This window comes from Cebidichthys violaceus, unplaced genomic scaffold, assembly GCF_023349555.1.
Source record: "Cebidichthys violaceus isolate CVI_PGR_0920_01 unplaced genomic scaffold, fCebVio1.0.p SCAF_39, whole genome shotgun sequence".
Lineage (NCBI taxonomy): Eukaryota > Metazoa > Chordata > Actinopteri > Perciformes > Stichaeidae > Cebidichthys > Cebidichthys violaceus.
The window spans coordinates 765,598-785,051 of record NW_027176583.1 but is presented as its reverse complement, the minus strand read 5'-3'; the positions used below and the strand labels follow the sequence as shown (position 1 = coordinate 785,051).

The 19,454-nt window shown below is 45.6% G+C and overlaps 2 protein-coding genes across 3 annotated transcripts in view; both read right to left on the bottom strand.

The window, feature by feature from the left end:
* Nucleotides 1–126: 126 nt before the first annotated feature.
* Nucleotides 127–5,992, bottom strand: LOC137884587 (kinase D-interacting substrate of 220 kDa B-like). The gene is made up of 4 exons (XM_068726434.1): nucleotides 5,908–5,992; nucleotides 2,237–2,403; nucleotides 1,495–1,593; nucleotides 127–697 (listed from the first exon to the last, which is right to left on the bottom strand). The coding sequence occupies exons 2-4, from the start codon at nucleotides 2,366–2,368 to the stop codon at nucleotides 587–589; spliced, it is 342 nt and encodes a 113-aa protein (XP_068582535.1). The 5' UTR covers nucleotides 2,369–2,403; nucleotides 5,908–5,992; the 3' UTR covers nucleotides 127–586.
* A 1,136-nt stretch (nucleotides 5,993–7,128) lies between these two features.
* The window catches only part of mboat2a (membrane bound O-acyltransferase domain containing 2a), a 31,971-nt gene continuing 19,645 nt past the window's right edge, over nucleotides 7,129–19,454 (bottom strand). For both annotated transcript variants that reach the window (XM_068726364.1, XM_068726363.1), the window contains 11 exons: nucleotides 19,307–19,384; nucleotides 15,655–15,750; nucleotides 14,941–14,996; nucleotides 13,947–14,001; nucleotides 12,882–13,068; nucleotides 12,105–12,297; nucleotides 11,563–11,666; nucleotides 11,406–11,470; nucleotides 11,087–11,219; nucleotides 10,162–10,313; nucleotides 7,129–9,592 (listed from right to left, as the gene is read on the bottom strand). In XM_068726364.1, the coding sequence (XP_068582465.1) occupies nucleotides 9,427–9,592; nucleotides 10,162–10,313; nucleotides 11,087–11,219; nucleotides 11,406–11,470; nucleotides 11,563–11,666; nucleotides 12,105–12,297; nucleotides 12,882–13,068; nucleotides 13,947–14,001; nucleotides 14,941–14,996; nucleotides 15,655–15,750; nucleotides 19,307–19,384 (1,285 nt within the window). In that variant the 3' untranslated portion in view covers nucleotides 7,129–9,426. The remainder of the gene's footprint in view (nucleotides 9,593–10,161; nucleotides 10,314–11,086; nucleotides 11,220–11,405; nucleotides 11,471–11,562; nucleotides 11,667–12,104; nucleotides 12,298–12,881; nucleotides 13,069–13,946; nucleotides 14,002–14,940; nucleotides 14,997–15,654; nucleotides 15,751–19,306; nucleotides 19,385–19,454) is intronic.

The following is a 19,454-nucleotide window of genomic DNA, read 5'->3' as shown; positions in this document are numbered from 1 at the left end:
ATTATGTGATAATAACAGACTCACACAATTTATTCATCCTAGAATTTATTCAGAAGAACCTCATGATTTACAATTATTTAACAATTTTTTTTTTTTTTTTTTTTTTTTTTTTTTACAAATAACAAAGAAAAAAAAACAATATTTGTTTCTTTACTAAATGTAAGGTGAAGTGATTCCAGTATGTTTTATTGCCATTTTGGGAGTTTAAATTATATCTTTAGATGATTATTTATGTAATATCGGGAATCGCAATTTTCGGCCAGAATAATCGTGACATGAAATTGTCTTCTTAAGATGATTTTTTTTTGTCATTTCAGAAATTTTTTCACAATATGTAGTAGAGATGTAGAGGAAACAAGGAGACGAGGGGGGTGACAAAGGTCCCTAGAATCAAAACAAGGACGCTGTGACTACACCACACATGTTTCATCCACTGGGACTATTTTCTTGACTTAAAGTTGATAAGCCTGTATGGCATTACCAGAGAACACGCTGTCATGTTGATCCTACAGGACGTAGGTCTTAGAATTAACTTTTTTCGAATATAAAACAAGAGAAATCTGCAGAAAACGTTTGCAGTAACGTTCTATGTTCTCACCATGTCTCGATGTTCCAGGTTAGCATTGTTCTCCAGCAGCTCCCTCACCACCTCGATGTGGCCCTCCTTAGCTGCCGAGATCAGCGAGGTCCAGCAGTCCTGCGCACACACACACACACACACACACACACACACACACACAAACACACAAACACACACACAACCTGTTACAGCGGGAACTCTCATCAAGACTCCAAAATCCGGTCGGACAAACGTCTGTTCGAGTGCTACGTGGGACGGCCCGGGTCAAAGCACCGTATACCTACCAGCTGGTCATACCAGGTGCTCACGGAAACGGGGTGTCGCATTGGACGGACGGGAGTGTCGGAGTGTTTAAAGTTTAAAAAGACGACAAGTGCGACCAACTGTCGGACGCACCGCTTCTCCTTCCTCCTTCTGCTGGTGCGAGAGAGAGTGAGCGCGAGCTTCAGTGTGCCGTGCGTAATCGCGGGTTACGTGAGATGTTAATGAGAGGTGTAGCGTGTGGAGGGTACATGCGTGCTTAAGTGCGTGTGTGTGTGTGTGTGTGTATGTGTGTGTGGGGGGCTGGCTTCTGGAGGCACAGGGTGTTGGCCAGCAAGTGGATCCTGTCATTTAGTCAAAAAAGGGCGAAGGTAAGAGCGTGTAATGACTCGTCATTATGGCTCATCGCGGCTCATAATAGCCGTGGACTAAAGCCCGAGCGCGGTGAGTTCAGCGGGACGGGACATCAAGGACGCTCGTCTCCGTCTCTGGATGATGTGGTTCAAGTGACCGCGTTGTTTTCCACCTGTGCCTGGACTCTCTATGCGGAACGAAACGCCGCGCGTGTTTGCGAGCGTGTGTGTTCGTATTCGGCGGTTTGGGATGTTATGTGTGCATTATGTGTGTGTGTGTGTGTGTGTGTGCGTGCTTACGACATCGTCCAAGTCAACGTTGGCTCCTCTCCTGATGAGCTCCTGCACGATCTCCAGATTGCCCTGCTCTGCCGCCACCATCAGGGGAGTCTGTCCATTCTGGAAAAAAAAACATAAAATAAGAAGGAGGGAAGAGAGAAGCAACTCAAACTGTGATAAAGAGCAGGGAGTGACAGGATTTGCTGATTTAACTTAATACTTATGTATTATGTATTATGGACTGAAAAGCTTTTTCTTTTAGTCACGCTAAGGTTTTAAGGTTAAAGATGTTGTTATTCTACATTTGACTTCCTGTCAACACATCTCATGAAAAGACTTATCAGAATCCTCATTTACATACAGGTTCATTTGACCACATGAATATACTTAAAAGCGTATATACTTCACTAAAACACCCGACAAAAACGTTTAACATGGATTTGGTTCACTCGTGAGTTTTTACAGCTGCAGGATGGTTTACAATGAGAGATTGACATTCTGTCTATGGCACAGGATAATGACCAAACAGGGTTTAAAAAACAAGCCTTAAAAGTCTGAATGCTTTTTATAGGCACTATAACTCATACATAATGATCACCCTTCATAAACCAAAAACAATATCAACTCAAGCGTCACAACAGATTCTAGTTTCCTTTCGCTCGTCACATGATCTCAGAGAGCCTCTCGTTGCTTCATACTGCTCCCCGAAATAAACAAGCCGAGCCAACCAGAGGGGTTGTTGTGATACGTCTCTCGAACTCACATCGCTCCTGCTGTCCACATCTCTGAACTTGTCCAAGTGGGCTTTGACGGCAGCCAGGTTGTCCTCCTCCACGTAGCTGAACAGGCTCTGGATGGCCAGAGAGGTCATCTTCAGGGAGTTGGTGGTATCCATGGCGGACGGGCGGACGGACGGCCACTTGTGCGCCGCTGCAGAGCGAGACGGAGAACAGATGAGCGTCCGGGACAGGAGAAGGATAAAGACGGCCGACGGTATCCGTCGTGGCTAGAGCATGTGCTACACGTGCAGCACTACTGGGAGAGAAGCAGGGAGGTTAAAGCCGGGAAGAGGGTGTGGTGCATCTTTGAAGTGATGCTGGGAAACAAACAAGTACAGTCCAGACCAGACCCAGCACACACACACACACACACACGCACAGACGGGGAGGATGCATCTGGGGTTTTTTTTATACTATAAACGTCACAAGATACAGTCAGAGAAGAAGAAAAAAATCTAATTTAAAGAAGAAAAAACATGAAAATTCTGCTGCATTTAAGATGTATTACAACCAGTGTGGTGTAAATGTGTAAGCATGCTCCCTTGTATTTGCATATGCATTGTTTCCATGCAATTTTTTTAATGTATATTTTACTTTTGAAAGTAAAAAGCAGATTGTCGGACAGCGTCGTTTCACGGTGATACGTGTCCCCGTTTTCAACCATAGTGCAAAAGTGCGCTCACAATAGTACGATGCACCGAACGAGCTCATTACACAGAAGCCAGCCGGGTCACTTGGTTCACTTCGGTTTTCAGTTCCGTCTGCCCGCTCATGCTGAAAACATGAACCTTCTGCTCGGCGTAATGAAGGCAGGCCGCTAACAATGCTCCAATCCAGGACGTCCACTAAGTCCTCAAATACCACGGAAGACAAAGAGCGCTCTCTGAACTTTGAGCCTTTGATTGCAGTGATCCTGAGGACAATTGGTGCACTCGACTGTGAGCTCCAATTATTTCAAGACCGACCTCCGCTGCCTGGGATTGGACTTTGGGGAATTTGTGAAACGCTAAACAAGAAAAGTTCTAAGAAAAAAAAAGGTAGAATAGGAGGACACTGCTTCACTTGAGATGGGAAAATAAGGAGTAAAACGCCGGTAGGTAAATGTCTGCCTCTTGACAAAAATCAATGCAGACGGCCCAGTTTGCAGAGATTATCTATAATCAGGCTCCACCGTTCTAAAGAATTACTTTAAACCCACGAAACAGACTAGCATGAGAGTCACCTGGAGTTCAACAGCAGTCCTCACACGTGACAAGAACATATCAACATACTGTGAAATATCTTAAGCTTCCCAGACCCTGAATGCATCACTTCACCCGACAAAAGAAACTCCCTCAAACATGGCTGTTTTAGCTGTAGTTGGGGGGGGGGGGGGGGGGGGGGGGGGATTCAGCCGATCGATGAAAAACTCATCAATGATTCATAAAGTTGGGCTCGTCCATCACGGTCACACTCACTTCCGGGGCCGCAGCAACACAGAATTTAAAAATCAGCTGCGGTCGCTCGTTGCCTTGGCGATGGCTTTCACGTTTAAGATTAGCAAACACGCCGCTCGATATTTCAACATAATCTGTGGGACAAGCAGCTCAGGCTCAGGTCAAACGCTTAAATGCCACATGGCTGTCGGGCCCACGGTCAATCAAGTCAAAATCAGAGCAGCTAGTCCACGAATATCTACACGCTCTCTCTGTATTCTGAATTCATTATTTCATCAGTCAGGGGTCACCTGCCGACCTGCCGACCCTTCTCCCGCATCAGACAGTGTCTCACAGAAAGTCCTTTGTTTACACTGAAGGGTGCATAAGCCTGTTGACACACCCTCATTGTCTCTCAGCACAATGGGTGGACGGTAGCGCCACACAAGAACCAATCAGTAAACATTTAGCTCCTCTGTTGAGCAGAGATCAGGTGGGAGCAAAACCCTCACATCCTTTAAAACTTAACACACACACACACACACACACCCCCAGAGACACAAAATACCAATAAAAACAGCTGCTTTAAAAAGACACATCTCCAGAAATCACTAAAAAAGGTGAACAAACAAACGCCTTACCTCAGTGTAGGGTGAAGCTTATGTTTCTGTGGAGACTCAACCACAGCAATCTGTCTCCCTCGTTCACTCGCAAACAGAATCAACAAGCAGCGCTCAGCATCCCCCCTTCACTCAGGGCTGAATATTAGATGAGGGGGAAGGGGGGGGGGGGGCTGGCCGACGCCCATTTCTTTCCAACACAATAGGCACGAGCGACCAGATTTCCATTCATTGCGTGCACTCACACTGGCTGAGCACCAAAATGATATCGATAAAAAGGGGGAGAGAAAATAAGATGCAGGCTTGAGTTACATCGTTGTAAAAGTAAAATGTGGTTGAAGTCAATGGGAGCTGCTGCTGGCTTGTTTTAAATGTGTTTAATTGGCTCAATCAATTGAAGCCTAATTGTGACACACTGTGGTTTTATTCAAATATCAAATATAAATTGATGTGTCAAATGTATGATTTATATGTTAGAGTAAGGCTGCAAAATAACAACCGTTTTCATTACAGACTAACATGTCAAATGTCAGAAAATAGTGACAAATAATACCGGCTCTATAGGAGAGGTATTACTGCTTTCAGCATGAATTTACAAGAAGACATTCTGAATAAAGGACATTAGTTGTAAAGTAGGCAATTCCCAGCATTCCCACTAAAACATAAAAATTAAAAAAATTAAATACTCTTCATGTAAAGCAGGAAAACACAGATGACGTCTCGGTATTGAGATCTACGGTTTTACTACACACCAGCATTGTTTTTTTAATCTAAATATCTAAAAACACCCGGATCTACTTTCAGGTCATACGTGGTTCAGTGTTTATGTAACAACACAGAACATTTGATAGGGTCATCAAAACTCATAACACTCCTCGTCAGCTGTGAACACGGATTAACAGGAACCTGGGAGGCCACACTGGATACCATCTCTAAATTTAACTAGTCAGCTCTCCGTGGCCTTGTCACGTGGGTGCGAGACTGCTGAGGATTCAGTTCCCCCTGTCACATACCAGGGCCAAAGAGTTTAGGACTTTTACTTTGAAAGGGTGTCTATTTAACCCAGTAAACCTTCTTCTGCTCGTGATACATGACTGTGTGTGTGTGTGTGTGTGTGTGTGTGTGTGTGGTGTGTGTGTGTGTGTGTGTGTGTGTGTGTGTGTGTGTGTGTGCTGCACCTGCAACTTAATAAAGAGTAGCATGTCTAACAGGAGCAGTAGCACAAAAAAAAGTAGTTAAACATCTGGATACAACACACACACACACACACACACACACACAAACACAGAGATAGAGATAGAGAGATTACGCGCGTGACCCTCAAATATGACTAGATACGAAAAAGTAAAGTATACATCTACTTTTATCTGGTGTGTATTTGGACGGGTTTTGACAAGGATGTTACCAGCGGACCGACTTCCCGTGTTTTCTTACTGTCACTACGACGCAACAGCAAAAAACACTAGCCAAAAACTGCCAGCGGCTAACGCAAAACAGGCTAACGTTAGCTCAGAGTGGCTAGCGCTCTCCAAAAGGTCCTCACACTTGTTTCACCTCTAAAAACAAAGAAAAAGAAGAAGAAGAAGAAGAAGTAGAGTGCACAACGCGAGGAGCTCTTACCTAGGCTGGGCTGCTCTGTCTTTTTGATTCTCGCGCGGAGAATGTTAGTCAGAAACACGGTCTCCACATGCTGAGGCTGCTGTGGTTAAACACGGTAACGTGAACCTGCCACATACAGGACAGCCAGTAGCTCCGCCCACTACCACCCCTGGTTAGAGGGGCGTCACCCCCCCCCCCCCCCCCCCCCCCCCCCCCCCCCCACACACACACACACACACACACACACACACACACACACGCGCGCGTGCGCGCACACGCACAAACACACACTTGAATCATATTAATACTGTCTACAATAGAACAAGAACCTAAAGTTTTAGATGTTTTAACTGTCAGGACCAATTGTACCAAGAAATATTGTACTTTTTTTTTTTAGCATTTTTGCAGATTCACATTTCAAAATCCCATCACGAGCATGTCAAATACTATGAATTGTTTTCTAGTACATAAAAACTACTCACAGTATACAAAACAGTCACGACCTGCTACAACAATAACATGCATCCGTGACAATAATCTGATATGATACAAAAAAAGATGAAACTCTCATGGAGTACTTTTTTTCCTGCATAATCAATATTTTTGCTACTTCCAAGATTTGAGTAAAATTTTAAATTCTGAACTTTTACTCACGATAGAGTGCTTGAGTGAGAGATCTGAACACATCCTCCACCACTGATTCACACACACAGCCTCTACTCCATTTCCTAATATGTTTATGTAATAAACAATAGATAAGGGACTTAAAGATGATGGTCAATTTAGCCCCTAAATACCCATTTGCACTTTTCTGCATCATATGTAGTGAGCATTGCAGGGACTTTGTAAAATATCACATATTGCAACACATCTGCAGCAATGTGATTGTAGCAGTAAAAGCAAAGGTGGGATTAACACATGACAAACATCTGCATGACATTTAGGATGACATTTAGGAAAGCTAGTTCCAAGGCTTCGGTTTCGTGCACGTTTGGTATTTTGTGCTTTTGTGTAGGAAACTGATGAAAGTAGTTCTACCTGAGCTGTTCCTGCTGAAACAATTCAACACGCTGGCAGTAAAAAGAAAGAAGTCTGTTGTGATAACAGTGACATTATAAAGAACCAATGCAAGGACATAGCGTGTAGTTGGGGGTTCTCCCGTTGCATTTTAACATCAGTGTTTCTGCTGACATTATTCTCAGTTATCAGACAAAACAAATTAAACATATTTTGAAACATCAGTTTTAGTGTTTAAAAATAATTTCTCTTTATTTTGCCACATAAATCAGAATTTTAATGGACTGTTATACAAATCTTTCAATAAATTTCCTTCTGACACAAAAATAACCGTTATGTTACACAGGCGCGCGTACAGACAGACACACACACACAACATGGACACATTTGCACACACAAACACACACACACGCAGGCACGCATGCTCACATACATACGAAACAAAAAATGCGCCAATTATGATTTGGCACTTTGGACATATGGAGCCATTTGCATTGATCTGCTGGTTTGGTTGGCCATGCAGTGCAATCGTCGCTTTGTTTGTAGAATGACATCCCTTTCCCTTAGGCGGGCCACACTCGCCGACACAAGGCCCAGACTACAAATACAGTTCACATGAGACCACATCGACACGTACGGATCACATGAATACTGGTGTACACACACACACACACACACACACACACACACACACACACACACACACACACACACACACACACACACACACACACACACACACACACACACACACACACACACACACACACACACACACACACATGGCAGGAATATGCAAATGTTAGAAAATCTTAAAAAGAAATGGAAAAAGCTCCCCCTTCTGCTGCTTTGTTATTATTTTTTACATAACACAAATGCACCAAACCAACTCAAATTATTGACAATTGGAAGAAAACAAAAATGTACGACTGAAAGTGTTTATGATATCGTGGGCTTGAGTTGCCCAAAGAGTGAGGCGCCTTTCCTAAAAGCAAAGTGTGTCTAACGATACAGAAATCACACGGGTGGCTGTTTGAACTGCTGCGCGTCACAACGAGTCAACGGGATGATTTGAAAGGCTTGAGGAGAGCCGTGAACCGAAAGCGTGCGTCTCTCTCTCTCTCACACCCTACAGTAAATGCACCCTGAAATATCCTCTATGCTAGCAGAAGTGCACGCAATATGAAAGAAGACCATTTACCGCAACAGCGGCTCTGTGTCTTTTTGTACATTACTATTATGTCACACACACATAAATAAGCTCATCAGATGTTCTTGCAGACAAACGTGGATTCCTTATTCTAAACAGTTTGCAGCCTGACCACAATATGTGCTTTTAATGCACCGCGTATCAATTTGGAAACGGTTCTTTTACATTCCATTGACTTAATTATGGCTGCAGAACCTTTTGACAAATTAAATACTTCAGACTAGATTTGTTATATTGAACAAAACTGTGTGTTCGACAGTGATGTTAAGGATCCACTGTGTTTCCCGAATTATACAATTTGATTATGTAGGCCTTGTATGAAATAGTTTTGGATACTTGTGTTACAGAGGCACGACATTTGAACACGGGTCAGAAGAAACAAAAACAGATCACACCCCTGAAGCCAGGTCAGAAATCACAACCGCTTAAATGAAGTCCCTTTGAAAAACACACATTTGTCTGACGAGTCATGTTGGTCAAAAAAAAAAAAAAAAAAGCAGCAGATGTGAAAAATAAAAGTAAAAAAAACCCAACAGAAATCCACTTAGTAACTCTTGAGTGCCTTTTTTAGACTTTCCACTGCTGGAGACTGACGAGATCTGAATTCATCTTTGGGACTCTTTATGTCATCGGATTCATCCCAGAAAAAAAAAAAAAGAGAAAGAAGCATCGAGAATGGATCTGAAATAGTGTCGTCACGAACATCTAAATACAAAACACGTACAATGTGAAGTCTTCTCCAATAAAGATTTTTTTTTTTAAAAAGACATAGAAATCAAACAATGTTTTGAGGATCCTAAGGCCTGTTTGAAATTGGCAGCTGATGATAAAGTAATGTTTCTTTTACATGAAAACATTTTCCATTTCCCACCTAACAGAGGCTTGTATCCAGACAATGACAAAAACCCTCCACATACTGCACGCCTCATCTGTTTGTATAAACTGAACCCGCAACGTGTCATCCAACTGTTATTTCCCCAGCCGAGTAAATAGAGGGTTTAAGGCAGCTTGGAAGTCTTCATTCCCACTAATGTAATGTAAAGTAACCGCCGTCGCTCATTAGTTTACACTATGGCCGTTGTTACTTCCTGGTCTCTTATCCATGTCAGAAGGTGTGATTGCTGTCGTCCTTGCTACTGGAAGTTTTGACAGAACATTGACTTGTGTTTTTCCGTCGGTTAGGATTCTCAGAGCATCCGATATTTGGTTCTTTGTCAGGTAAATGGACCCGCCACACTCCAGCTCTCAGTGGTTTTAGTTTGTCTCAAGTGTTCCTGCTGCTGAAGGGACCGTGTGCGTCGCCGTCCGGAGCCTCATGTGGCTTTGTCTTTCTGGTTGCAGTTGTTGTCTGTGCTGTTGTGGTCCGCCTGGTTGTCCTTCAGGCCGTCCTGCTGCTCTTTGGGCTGCTGGCGTCTTGATTTGACGGGCAGGGCCACTACCACCAGCAGGCAGAGGAGATGTAAGCAGAAGTACCAGGACCTGCAGCGACATTCCAGAATGAGGAACATTTCAACACCGTTTATTATAAGTAATAAGTTGGAGCACAAAACCAGATACATATTTTTACTAAAATCTAGGGATGGCAATGTTAGTCAGCTTTGGTCCAGGCCAAAATATCTTAACAACTAAAGGATGAATTGTCCTTTAATTTCATGCAGTCATTCATGCTCCCAAGAGGATGAACCCTAGTGGCTTTGGCGATCCCCTGACCTTTCCTCAGGTCAACATTTTTGAGTTTAGTGCTGATTAGCAAATGTTAGCATGCTAACGCACTAAACTACTGTGGTGTAGTGTAGTGAAGTGTACCGTGTTCAACATTATACTAAGCATCAGCACGTTAGCATGCTGTCGTTAGCATTAGCGCGGTGCTTAAATAGAGCCTCACCTCTTAGCCTAAACAGCTAATTTTTGCTAACACAGGAATGAAACAAGACAACCAACCACGTGCTGATTTAACTATAGTATAAACTACAGTCTATGGTATTCTGTACTGAACTCAAAGCAGTATTTCGTCACTATCAACACACTCTTCAATCAAACACACAAACCTGTAGAACTTGAGTGAGCGTCCCACAGCGAGGAGGACAAATGGCGCCACGGTGTAGCTGATGGCGACCTGAGTCCCCGCCCACGTGACGACATCGTAGATGCGCTTGTGCGAGTCAGAGACCTGGAAGTACGGTCTGATGTTGTGTCTTACCTTGGAGGAGAAGAAAAACATCCCGTGAGTTCAACTTCCCGACACCGTTTTCAAGTGAATCAAGTTAAATTGTTAAATAGACAATTTAATTCATTAAAAACGTTCCTGAAATCTTTACTGCCTACTTCTGCTTATAATCTGCTCACGCTTCTCTTTTCCTCTCTCTATGTCTTTGTTCCATTTCATAACTCTTTAAAAGAAATCCATCTCTGAACCCGTCTGTGTGGCCAGTGGCCGGTAGTTTTACAGAGTCACCCGGGTCAATGGTCTACTTGACCTCCTTTAGATAAAGAGGAAGAAAGACGTCCCTGCAGGAACTCACCTGCACGGCAGATTTACTGTGCGGTCGTTCCAGTTAATCAACCCTTTGCGAGTAGATTATCGAGAATTACAGTGAGAGTTTCCCGCTCCACGGTCCGCACATAAATATCCTCCTACTTTTACAAGACTCGAGTAAAGAGGTTCTGGCTTAGCGCAGATTAGCGGTAATGGCCTCACACTTCAACACGAGGTATAATACTTCATCATTATCCCCTAACTCTCCAGAAATGAACCGCGCTGTGTGTTTGCGGTTCTGCTAAGTAACAGCGGTGAATCTAACGAGCACTTTGACCAAATGTCAACAGCGACTGTCGGATTCACCCTCGATATCGGGACTCAGGAGCCGCTACCACTCACAGAAATTATGATTTTTTTATCCACTTGTCTTAATCTGGCGAGGAAAGATCTCCAACAATGGGCTCTGTACGGACAAAGACGATGCGTGTACTCACTGCACGTGCAGCCATGGTCATGGCGATGCCAGTGAGGAAGGTCAGGTAGTAGCCAGGGTACACCCCGTGCCACATGGCCGACAGCAGGAAGGTGGCAGCCATGGGGTTGATGTGACAGCGCTCGTAGCACACCCTGGGGAACACACAATTCAAGTTAGTGGCCACGGTTTGGGGGGAAAAACACACAAATGAATTGTTGACGTCAAACTTGATCACGCATTCTGCTAGACTTGAGGTATGCAGATGTGCAGCATTCATTTAAGCAACCCTCCACGGACAAACTGAGCAAGGCACATTACTACAACCGGAACACTTTTACCTTTTGAGCCAAAGAGCCGTCTGGATATTCCAGTTGTCTAGGAACATCTTGAAACTGGTGGCGAACTGAAATTGGATCCAAAACAACACACGTCAGACTTTAGTTGAAAAAAAGGACTTTGTGTGGATATAACGGGTCTCATAAAAAAGAGCCTCACCTCAATGTCCAGAATCCTGAGGTTTGATATCAGGTCCCACCGTGGGGAGCCATCTTTGTTGTAGCCATTGAAGCCGAATCCGGCAGCGTTGTTGATGGCATCGGCTGCAGGAGAAAGAAAACGTTTGTACAATGACAACAGTGAAGGACGACGACGACGACGGCTCCAAATCCTTTAAAACACATTAGTTTGTGAAGCAATGACAGAAACAGATGGAGATCTAGCATCACATGCATCATGTCATGTCATTGATAAGAATGAGCAGCTGCAGGTTTCAACTCGGCACTAGATGGCACCGTTGCGTCAAGAAATGCTGTTAAATAAGAGCTGGAATGGGGAGGAGGGGGGGGCTTTTTTTAGGCTGCCTCAACATACTGTACAGACTACTTTAAAAATAACCAAATTCCACAGCTCAGCGAGTTCAAACTACAGAACTCAGCAGTAGCGCCTCTGTTCTAGTCCTGTATCGAGCAATCAAATGGAGAGAAAGGAAGTGGACGTTTATCTTGAAGAAACGCGTCCTCGAGTCACATCGAACCCACCGAGTGTCCAGACAAAGTAGTACTTTGGCCTCAGAGCCAGCATGGCCAGGTAAAGGTAGACGACCTGGAGGTGGAAGGGCGTGGAGCTGACGAAGCCGTCGTTGATGGAGTGCTCCACCGGCAGCAGATGGCACAGCGACAGATAGATGGCCAGCGAGATGGCACACGTGCACAGCTTGGAGATGACGTCGTTCTGGGCGGAGGTGAGAAAAGAGAGTGTGTCACAAAACAAGGGAGCAGCCCTTCAACATTACATCATTTTATACTCAAAAACAACAACAACAACAACAAGCACATGAGGAGACACGATGCTTGGACTTCAAAAACAACAAGTGAAGTTGATTCAAGGTTTTCTCAAGTCCTTGAGCGCTCCCTCTCCTTTTATATTCAGCGACGTCTGTTCTCCACTTTGTTCCTTTATCTCTCAAGATGAATGCACACTCTCGGCGTGTAATTCAATTATTAATGCATTATGCAGTAAGAAAACACAAATAACCTTGAGGTTTAGACATTTGCGTCATTAATTTCTTAATAATGTCTCGGTTTCTGTTTCTCTAAAGGGAACCCGAACGCATTGGAATTACCCTGCACCCCTTAACAACGGCTCCACTGCTGCGCAGGCCTTTTCAAAACATTACCCATCGTTTTGTATTATCATAAGCACTCATTCAAGCACTTTCTTTAACGATTTTAAGCATTCTAGAATGTCTTCGCCCACCACGGCACAGACTGTAGGTCTATTCTACCGATGAATGCACTTGTATTCAGGTTCCGTACCTTGGGCGAGGGTTCGCTCTGCTTGTACTTCCCGTTCTCCTTGCCGTTGGCGTTCTCCTGGTGGCGCGGCTGATAGCCCGTGCCTTCGATGAAGGCCATGTAGTCGTTGTAAGAGCAGGTGGGCCCCGCCAGGATGCCCATGAAGTTACAGTTGTAGCTCAAGTACTCCAGCAGGCTGGGCATCCGCCTTAACGGCCACAGGGAAGAGACAAAGAGCATTGGATGAGGGGGGGGGGGGGGGGGGAACCTGAAGTAAGAAGTTGATTTCATGTAGTGCCCAACCCTGCAATCTAAGACACAGTATAACAGGACAACAGACCAACATTCCATATGTAGAGAGAGCTTCCTGTCCACTGAGAGACCACAATGGTCTATTCCATCGAACCGGCCACGACGAGAGGGAGAGCCTGAGTGCTTTGACCGACTCAGAAGCTTTTGTGGTCTCTCTCCCTTTCCTCGCTGAATGCAATCAGCCGGGTGAAGTAGCAGTCTAACTGTCTGACCGGGAGCTCCCGTTTCTGCCGGCGATTCCTCACCTTCCCAGCAGCCGTCTGAGATTTAGACTCAGAGTACATGTTCACGTTTATGAAATGCAGCTTTGATGCATATCTGGGACCTTATAGGCAAGACTGGCTAGCTCAGCCTTTAATGCATTTACTGTGTTTTACAGATGCATAACAAATTCTGCAAAGATTGTCTCAATATGCAAGTCCTGCTCTCTGCTCTGTGTGTTATTCTCAGCTATGGAATCGCACATGAACTCCCTTGTTAGCTTACAGCGGCATCTCCCCGCTCAAAATCCTGCACCTCGGCTGCGCTGCCATCTCCAATAGAAACCGTGAGGGAAAGGAATCTGCAGCTGTAATGCAGGGCAGAGGTAGGGCAGCCCATTCCTGCAGCACGGTTCACACGAGAGCGGCGAATGTGTGGTTTCCTGGAGACCGAGCGCTTGACAACCGCTCGACAACACCAGAGAGAGCCTGCACTGGGGGGGACCATGAGGCTCCTTTCTTAATTAAATGAAACCCTCATCTGAAGCATTACAAACATACCTGATTCACATACCTGATAGCTAGGTATTTCTGACTGGGAGTCAGCTGCCCATCTCGCTTGGCCAAACCTACAGACGGACACAAAGAAATGCATCTTATACACTCGTGATCTTTGTAAATGTGCGCCTGCAAATCACGCTGTGAAAACCAAAAAGAGGGTAACAGTACAGGACACGTGTGCCGGGGCGTCCTTAGCTCATTTTCAGCTATGGCTAAAAACAACTTCAGCATTAGCACACGAGTAGTTAACGACATGCACTGTACGCTGGGTTTTACATGTGGCTAATAAATGGAGAAAGCATGGCTGTCCAATGGTAAACTGTGGGCAGCCCAGCAGTTCTAATGGTCGACGGTAGAGTGGATGATCCGGAGGGATGAAAGGTTAGGGTCAGGAAAGCCTTTTGGTCAGGGGACAAAGGACAGATAAGCACATAGGAAGTGCAACCAGTGTTTCAAATCAGCCATTACATTTTCACACAGAGAGACACAGAGAGAGAGAGAGAGAGAGAGAGAGAGAGAGAGAGAGAGAGAGAGAGAGAGAGAGAGAGAGAGAGAGAGAGAGAGAGAGAGAAAGAAAGAAAGAAAGAAAGAAAGAAAGAAGAGAGAGAGAGAGAGAGAGAGAGAGAGAGAGAGAGAGAGAGAGAGAGAGAGAGAGAGAGAGAGAGAGAGAGAGAAAGAGAAAGAGAGAGAGACACAGAGAGAGAGAGAGAGAGAGAGAGAGAATACTCAGTCATTGCTCCATTACATAACTGTGTTCATGCTGTCTGGTTCACTAGTCCATTGTCAGAACTGACTACAGGCTCAGAAAAGGTGGCCATGTGACCGGTTTGGAAACTGAAAAGAGAACTGAAACACTTTCATTTCTGCCACTTTTTTTGCATACACATGCATGCACGCGCACGCACACGCGCACACACACACACACACACACACACACACACACACACACACACACACACACACACACACACACACACACACACAGGACACTTTGATGCTCGTCTTACCGTCGTGTATTTCAAACGCCAAGCTGGTAATCTTCTGTGTTATAACCATCATGGGCCTGATGAAGCGCATCAAATGGAAAAAAGGTCACGTTAATATTGAGAATTTAAAACAAAAAACTCAGTGCAGCACATTCAAGCAGCTCGTCACATTACACTACACTACACTACATTACACTACACTACACACACGTTTAGAGGAAGTCATGTCAAACTAGCACTTATTCAACTTTTGGTGGAATCATGTAACCGCTGGCTTTAGATGCCAATTCAGCCAAAATGGAACGTTTCCTCTAGAATAACTGCAGACTTCTCTTTTTTCTTTTTTTTACTTCCTGTAGCTATTCTTTCTATTTCTTCTTCTCTGTTCTTTAGGCCCAATGTGCTGTGTTGAGGGAGGGGAGTCTCTGGCCTCGCAGTGGCAGCATGGGATTGCATTGGGTTGCCTAGCAGCTAGACCCCCCCCACACCGTGGTGGGAGTGCAGGCTGTCTGCTGGAATTGTCAGACAGACAGTCTGGAGGAGTGGGAACCAACCACAAGAGTCGCTATCGACGTCCTCCTGCAGACACAGCCGTGTGAAACCCTCTTGTTTCTGACTGGTTATCACATCCAAATATAGCATTCTTATTCAAATTAAGACCAACGGAGGTCTTTTGGGTTTTTAATTAAGAAGCAAAACAAGATTACAAAGAGCTCCGGTCTTAATGTGGCTTACCCTGTAAAGTCTGCGGAGTACATGCCGTAGTCGAACACGTAGACCCGTGTGATCTGACATAATATCAGGTAGCCAAGCGTCACGATGAAGCAGTACCTGTGCAGAAAAAGGAGGGGGGGCGGGGGGGGCAGGAATTAGAGAGAAGATATGCACCAAGATGTCACAGTTATTTATTCAGCATTCATCCAACATTGGACAAAGGAGCAGAGGAGGCTCCGGTAATGTGTCAGGGTCAGTGGTTGAAGACAGAGGACAACGCAACCTTTCAACAGAAACCCAGAGACAGAGCAGCACTAAAGCCTGTCGGACAAAAGCTGCTGCAGAGTCAAAGCCGGCCGGCTAGGTAGCAGGCCGGCTAGCACTCCTCTGCTGCCGACAATGAGAGGATTGTGCCGCTCTGTGGAGGAATACAACGCGGCAGCTAGAGCGAGGCTGAGACAACGGGACCTCTTGATTCTGAGACGCCATCTGATCTCTACCGCCAGGCGTTTCGTGGCTCACAGTGAAATCAACCACTCACACGTCGAGGTCTTTCTCGGCCTCTAAGAACTCAAAGATCACACGCACTCGTGCATCGACGGTCCACAGGACACCACAGTCATCAGCATCCTCTCAGGTTCAACCTAAGAACTGAAGAGGGATACTTTGACTGCTCCATTAAATGTCCCTAACATGGTTAGCAGAACTGTCTCACATATAAGTGCATGTATAGGAAGTTCTTTGTGGAAAGAAACACCTGAATAACATCCTGCCTCCGGCGTCTTGTTACACTTGTTTTACTTCAGTCATCACTTTCTTGAAGCAGGTGAAATGATCCTGCTTCAGATCAGTCCAGCATTATCAAGATACGGTCTACAGATTCTTCAATTAGCATTAAAAACAACTAATAATACCACCGACGGATATTTTACTAGCTTTCACACAAAGGCTAAATGATGGACGACATAAAATAGACATTTTAGTAGCGCAAGAAAGCTTTACATGTTCCCGTTGGCTCTGCTAACATCCCCAATCCACAGCGACGGCCCTGTTTTCACCGGGATCAGCGTTCTCTACTGGCAGCACACAGCTGCGGTTATGACTGAGGAGATGAGCTATATGTGATGCCGCAGCTATATTTGCAGCGGGGCCCACCGGGGGTTCTGTCTTTATCCTCCTCTGATTTGTGTTTGTGTAATTCACAGCTCAGAGGGGTGTGTGTGTGTGCGCGTTTCATTTCCACTCGGGAGTATTGGATGAAGCCTGGGGCTGAAGTGGGCTCGGACTCCCACCGCGGGACGGCAGCAGAGACAGGTCAACACGGAGACAAGGAGCCGCAGGTATGGCTACACACTGCACATGAAAAGAGATGGACGGTCTATGAATAACTGTCTGAACGCCCCTAGACCTCTCTCTACGGCTGTGTACACACAACGAAGGCCTCCAGGCTCACTTCCTGCTCGCTCAGCTGCATCCAGAGGAAACGTCCATCTGTTGAGCAACGCGACCGAGAGAGTCGGTCATCTGCACACTCGTCACCGTGCTTTCACACCAACACTAATACGCATCGCAATGACCTGCGTGCTTATGCCAGCGGAGAGAACGCATCCTCTCCATGTCAGAACTCGGGGTCCTGCTGCTGAGGAGCCGGCGATGTCTGACAGGTAGCAGAGCGGCAGAACCTCCTCGAACGCTCCGCTTAACGCCGGGATAAGACCACAGGAGCTTAAAAATCACAACCAATTTACAAAATTGGGTTGCATCTCACACACACACACACACACACACACACACACACACACACACACACACACACACACACGGGATATTATTAAGATTATCGTGTCAGCAGGAGCACCGCACCTCCTATCGTGATCTCTCTCACAGGATCTGACGGGGAAGCAGTTGTTTGAAACACAGAGACCTGATGGAACAACTTGTCGTAGTGCTTTGCAGTACGTTTACAGTGTGTTAGCTAACGTTAGCCTCAAGGGCTACGTTGTTCACCGTTGCTTGGAAACACCGTCAGCCTTTCTCATTGGCTGTTGTGGTACTCCTCACTATCAAACGTATACTTCCACTGACTTCTGCTTCATGTCTTGTTAATTTAATTTCTTTTTACACATGTAATCCATGCGTTCAAATAGACGTTTTCTTCTCTTCAGCATTACTGTCCCCGGCCTTCTTCTTTGGTTTCACCACATCTTAACGATGTTCACATCCAGCAGGCTGTGCGCCGTTCAGCGGGTGAGCGTCTAGAACATCCCCCCCCCCCCCCCGCCAGGCGAACAGTCAAAGAGGGTGAGGGAGTGGCGAGAGTCAGAGATCCGGAGCGGCATAACATTAGAGCGGTATGAAACGCGATGCCCCCGCCGCTGAACAAAGCGGTCGGGTTTGAGCCACACCGAGCCGGGTTCACGTTCGCAGCCAAAGAGCTTTTAGCAACTCCATAAAGCTGTCACACTCACTCACTCACTCACTCACTCACTCACTCACTCACTCACTCACTCACTCACTCACTCACTCACAAAGGATCGGGTATCTGAGCGAGAGAGCAACAAATAGAGAACACAAGTCCTGCCACAGTGTACCGGTCCTGGTACTGTTCAGGACATGTTCCCAGAGTGAAACCAGTCTTATCGTGGAAAGTGTCAAAGGAGGTGAAAGTGTATCGGGAAAGGAAACCACAGTTTGAACACTGAACATATATAATACCCAGAAATAGTTAACCATGACTACGTATTCAACCAGCTCAAGCGTAGTTCAAAGAGCAAAGGTTTAAGCAGTGAGTCACCGGTTAAATCACAACCTTCTGCTGAAATAATAATGACTTTGTTATAGGAAACCCGGGGCAGCGGGTTCAACGCCCTCTGCAAACACGAACATGTCAGCGCGTCCCGACTCTCCTCCTCTCTGCCCCCAAGCTGCACCTTCATCCAGGGAGGGGGGGGGGATGAAGGCGTGTTGGTTTGGTCTGTTGTTTTTGTTGGTTCATGAGAGTTACAGCTCATCCATCCACAGACACAAGGGACAGAAGAACAGCCCACTAATGCTGTGTGCAGAGGGTTAAACATCCAGGGATAATGCAAAGTGACTTTTGGTGTGGAAGCACTATGTTTGAATGTCATATTATAGTCTGGGTCACCGTGTCCTGTGTGTGTTGCCGTCGGTGGGGTTTGAGTCCTCTCTTTCTGAGGGCAGTCGCTGTTGTGTGATTAACGCTTTGTTGAAATCTATTTAAAGGGCTCTCCACGGGGGGGGGGGGGGATTTTGGTAAAATATAACATCAGAGACAACGTGTGTGTGTGTGTGTGTGTGTGTGTGTGTGTGTGTGTGTGTGTGTGTGTCTTAATGAGCCGTGGTCACAGATGGAAGCCCTGGAGCAGAATCGTCATCGTTGTCGTGACCCAGGCTCGTGTGCCTTTAAAGCCACAGGACAACAGACGATGACGCAAATACGGGATCGTTCCATAGTCGACCGATATTCACAACATCTAATCTGAAATGTTCTGACAACATTCACCGGCTGTGACAGACGTCTTTGTCGTGCTTTCACTCGCCCCCTTTTTGAGGTTTGTTATTCTGGGGAAACGATGAGGATTCTCACACTTCCAGGAGCCACGAGGCCTAAATCACCTTTCTGTCAACCGTTGCATTTCATCTGTGCTCTTACTTGTGCATGTGCTCCAGGCCGACGAAGATCATCACGCTGTAGGACAGACCGCTCTGCACCAAGAAATGGAGGGAATACCTGTGGAGACACAGACGTCACAATCATTAATCTCATGTTCTACTTTCAACGCGTTCACGGTTTGTCATTT

Coding starts and splice junctions, on each gene's coding strand:
- LOC137884587 (XM_068726434.1), bottom strand. CDS start 2,368: ATGGATACCACCAACTCCCTGAAGATGACCTCTCTGGCCATCCAGAGC. Junction 1,594..2,236: donor ATGTGGACAGCAGGAGCGAT/GTGAGTTCGAGA, acceptor TTTTTTTTCCAG/AATGGACAGACTCCCCTGAT. Junction 698..1,494: donor ACGTTGACTTGGACGATGTC/GTAAGCACGCAC, acceptor GTGTGTGCGCAG/GACTGCTGGACCTCGCTGAT.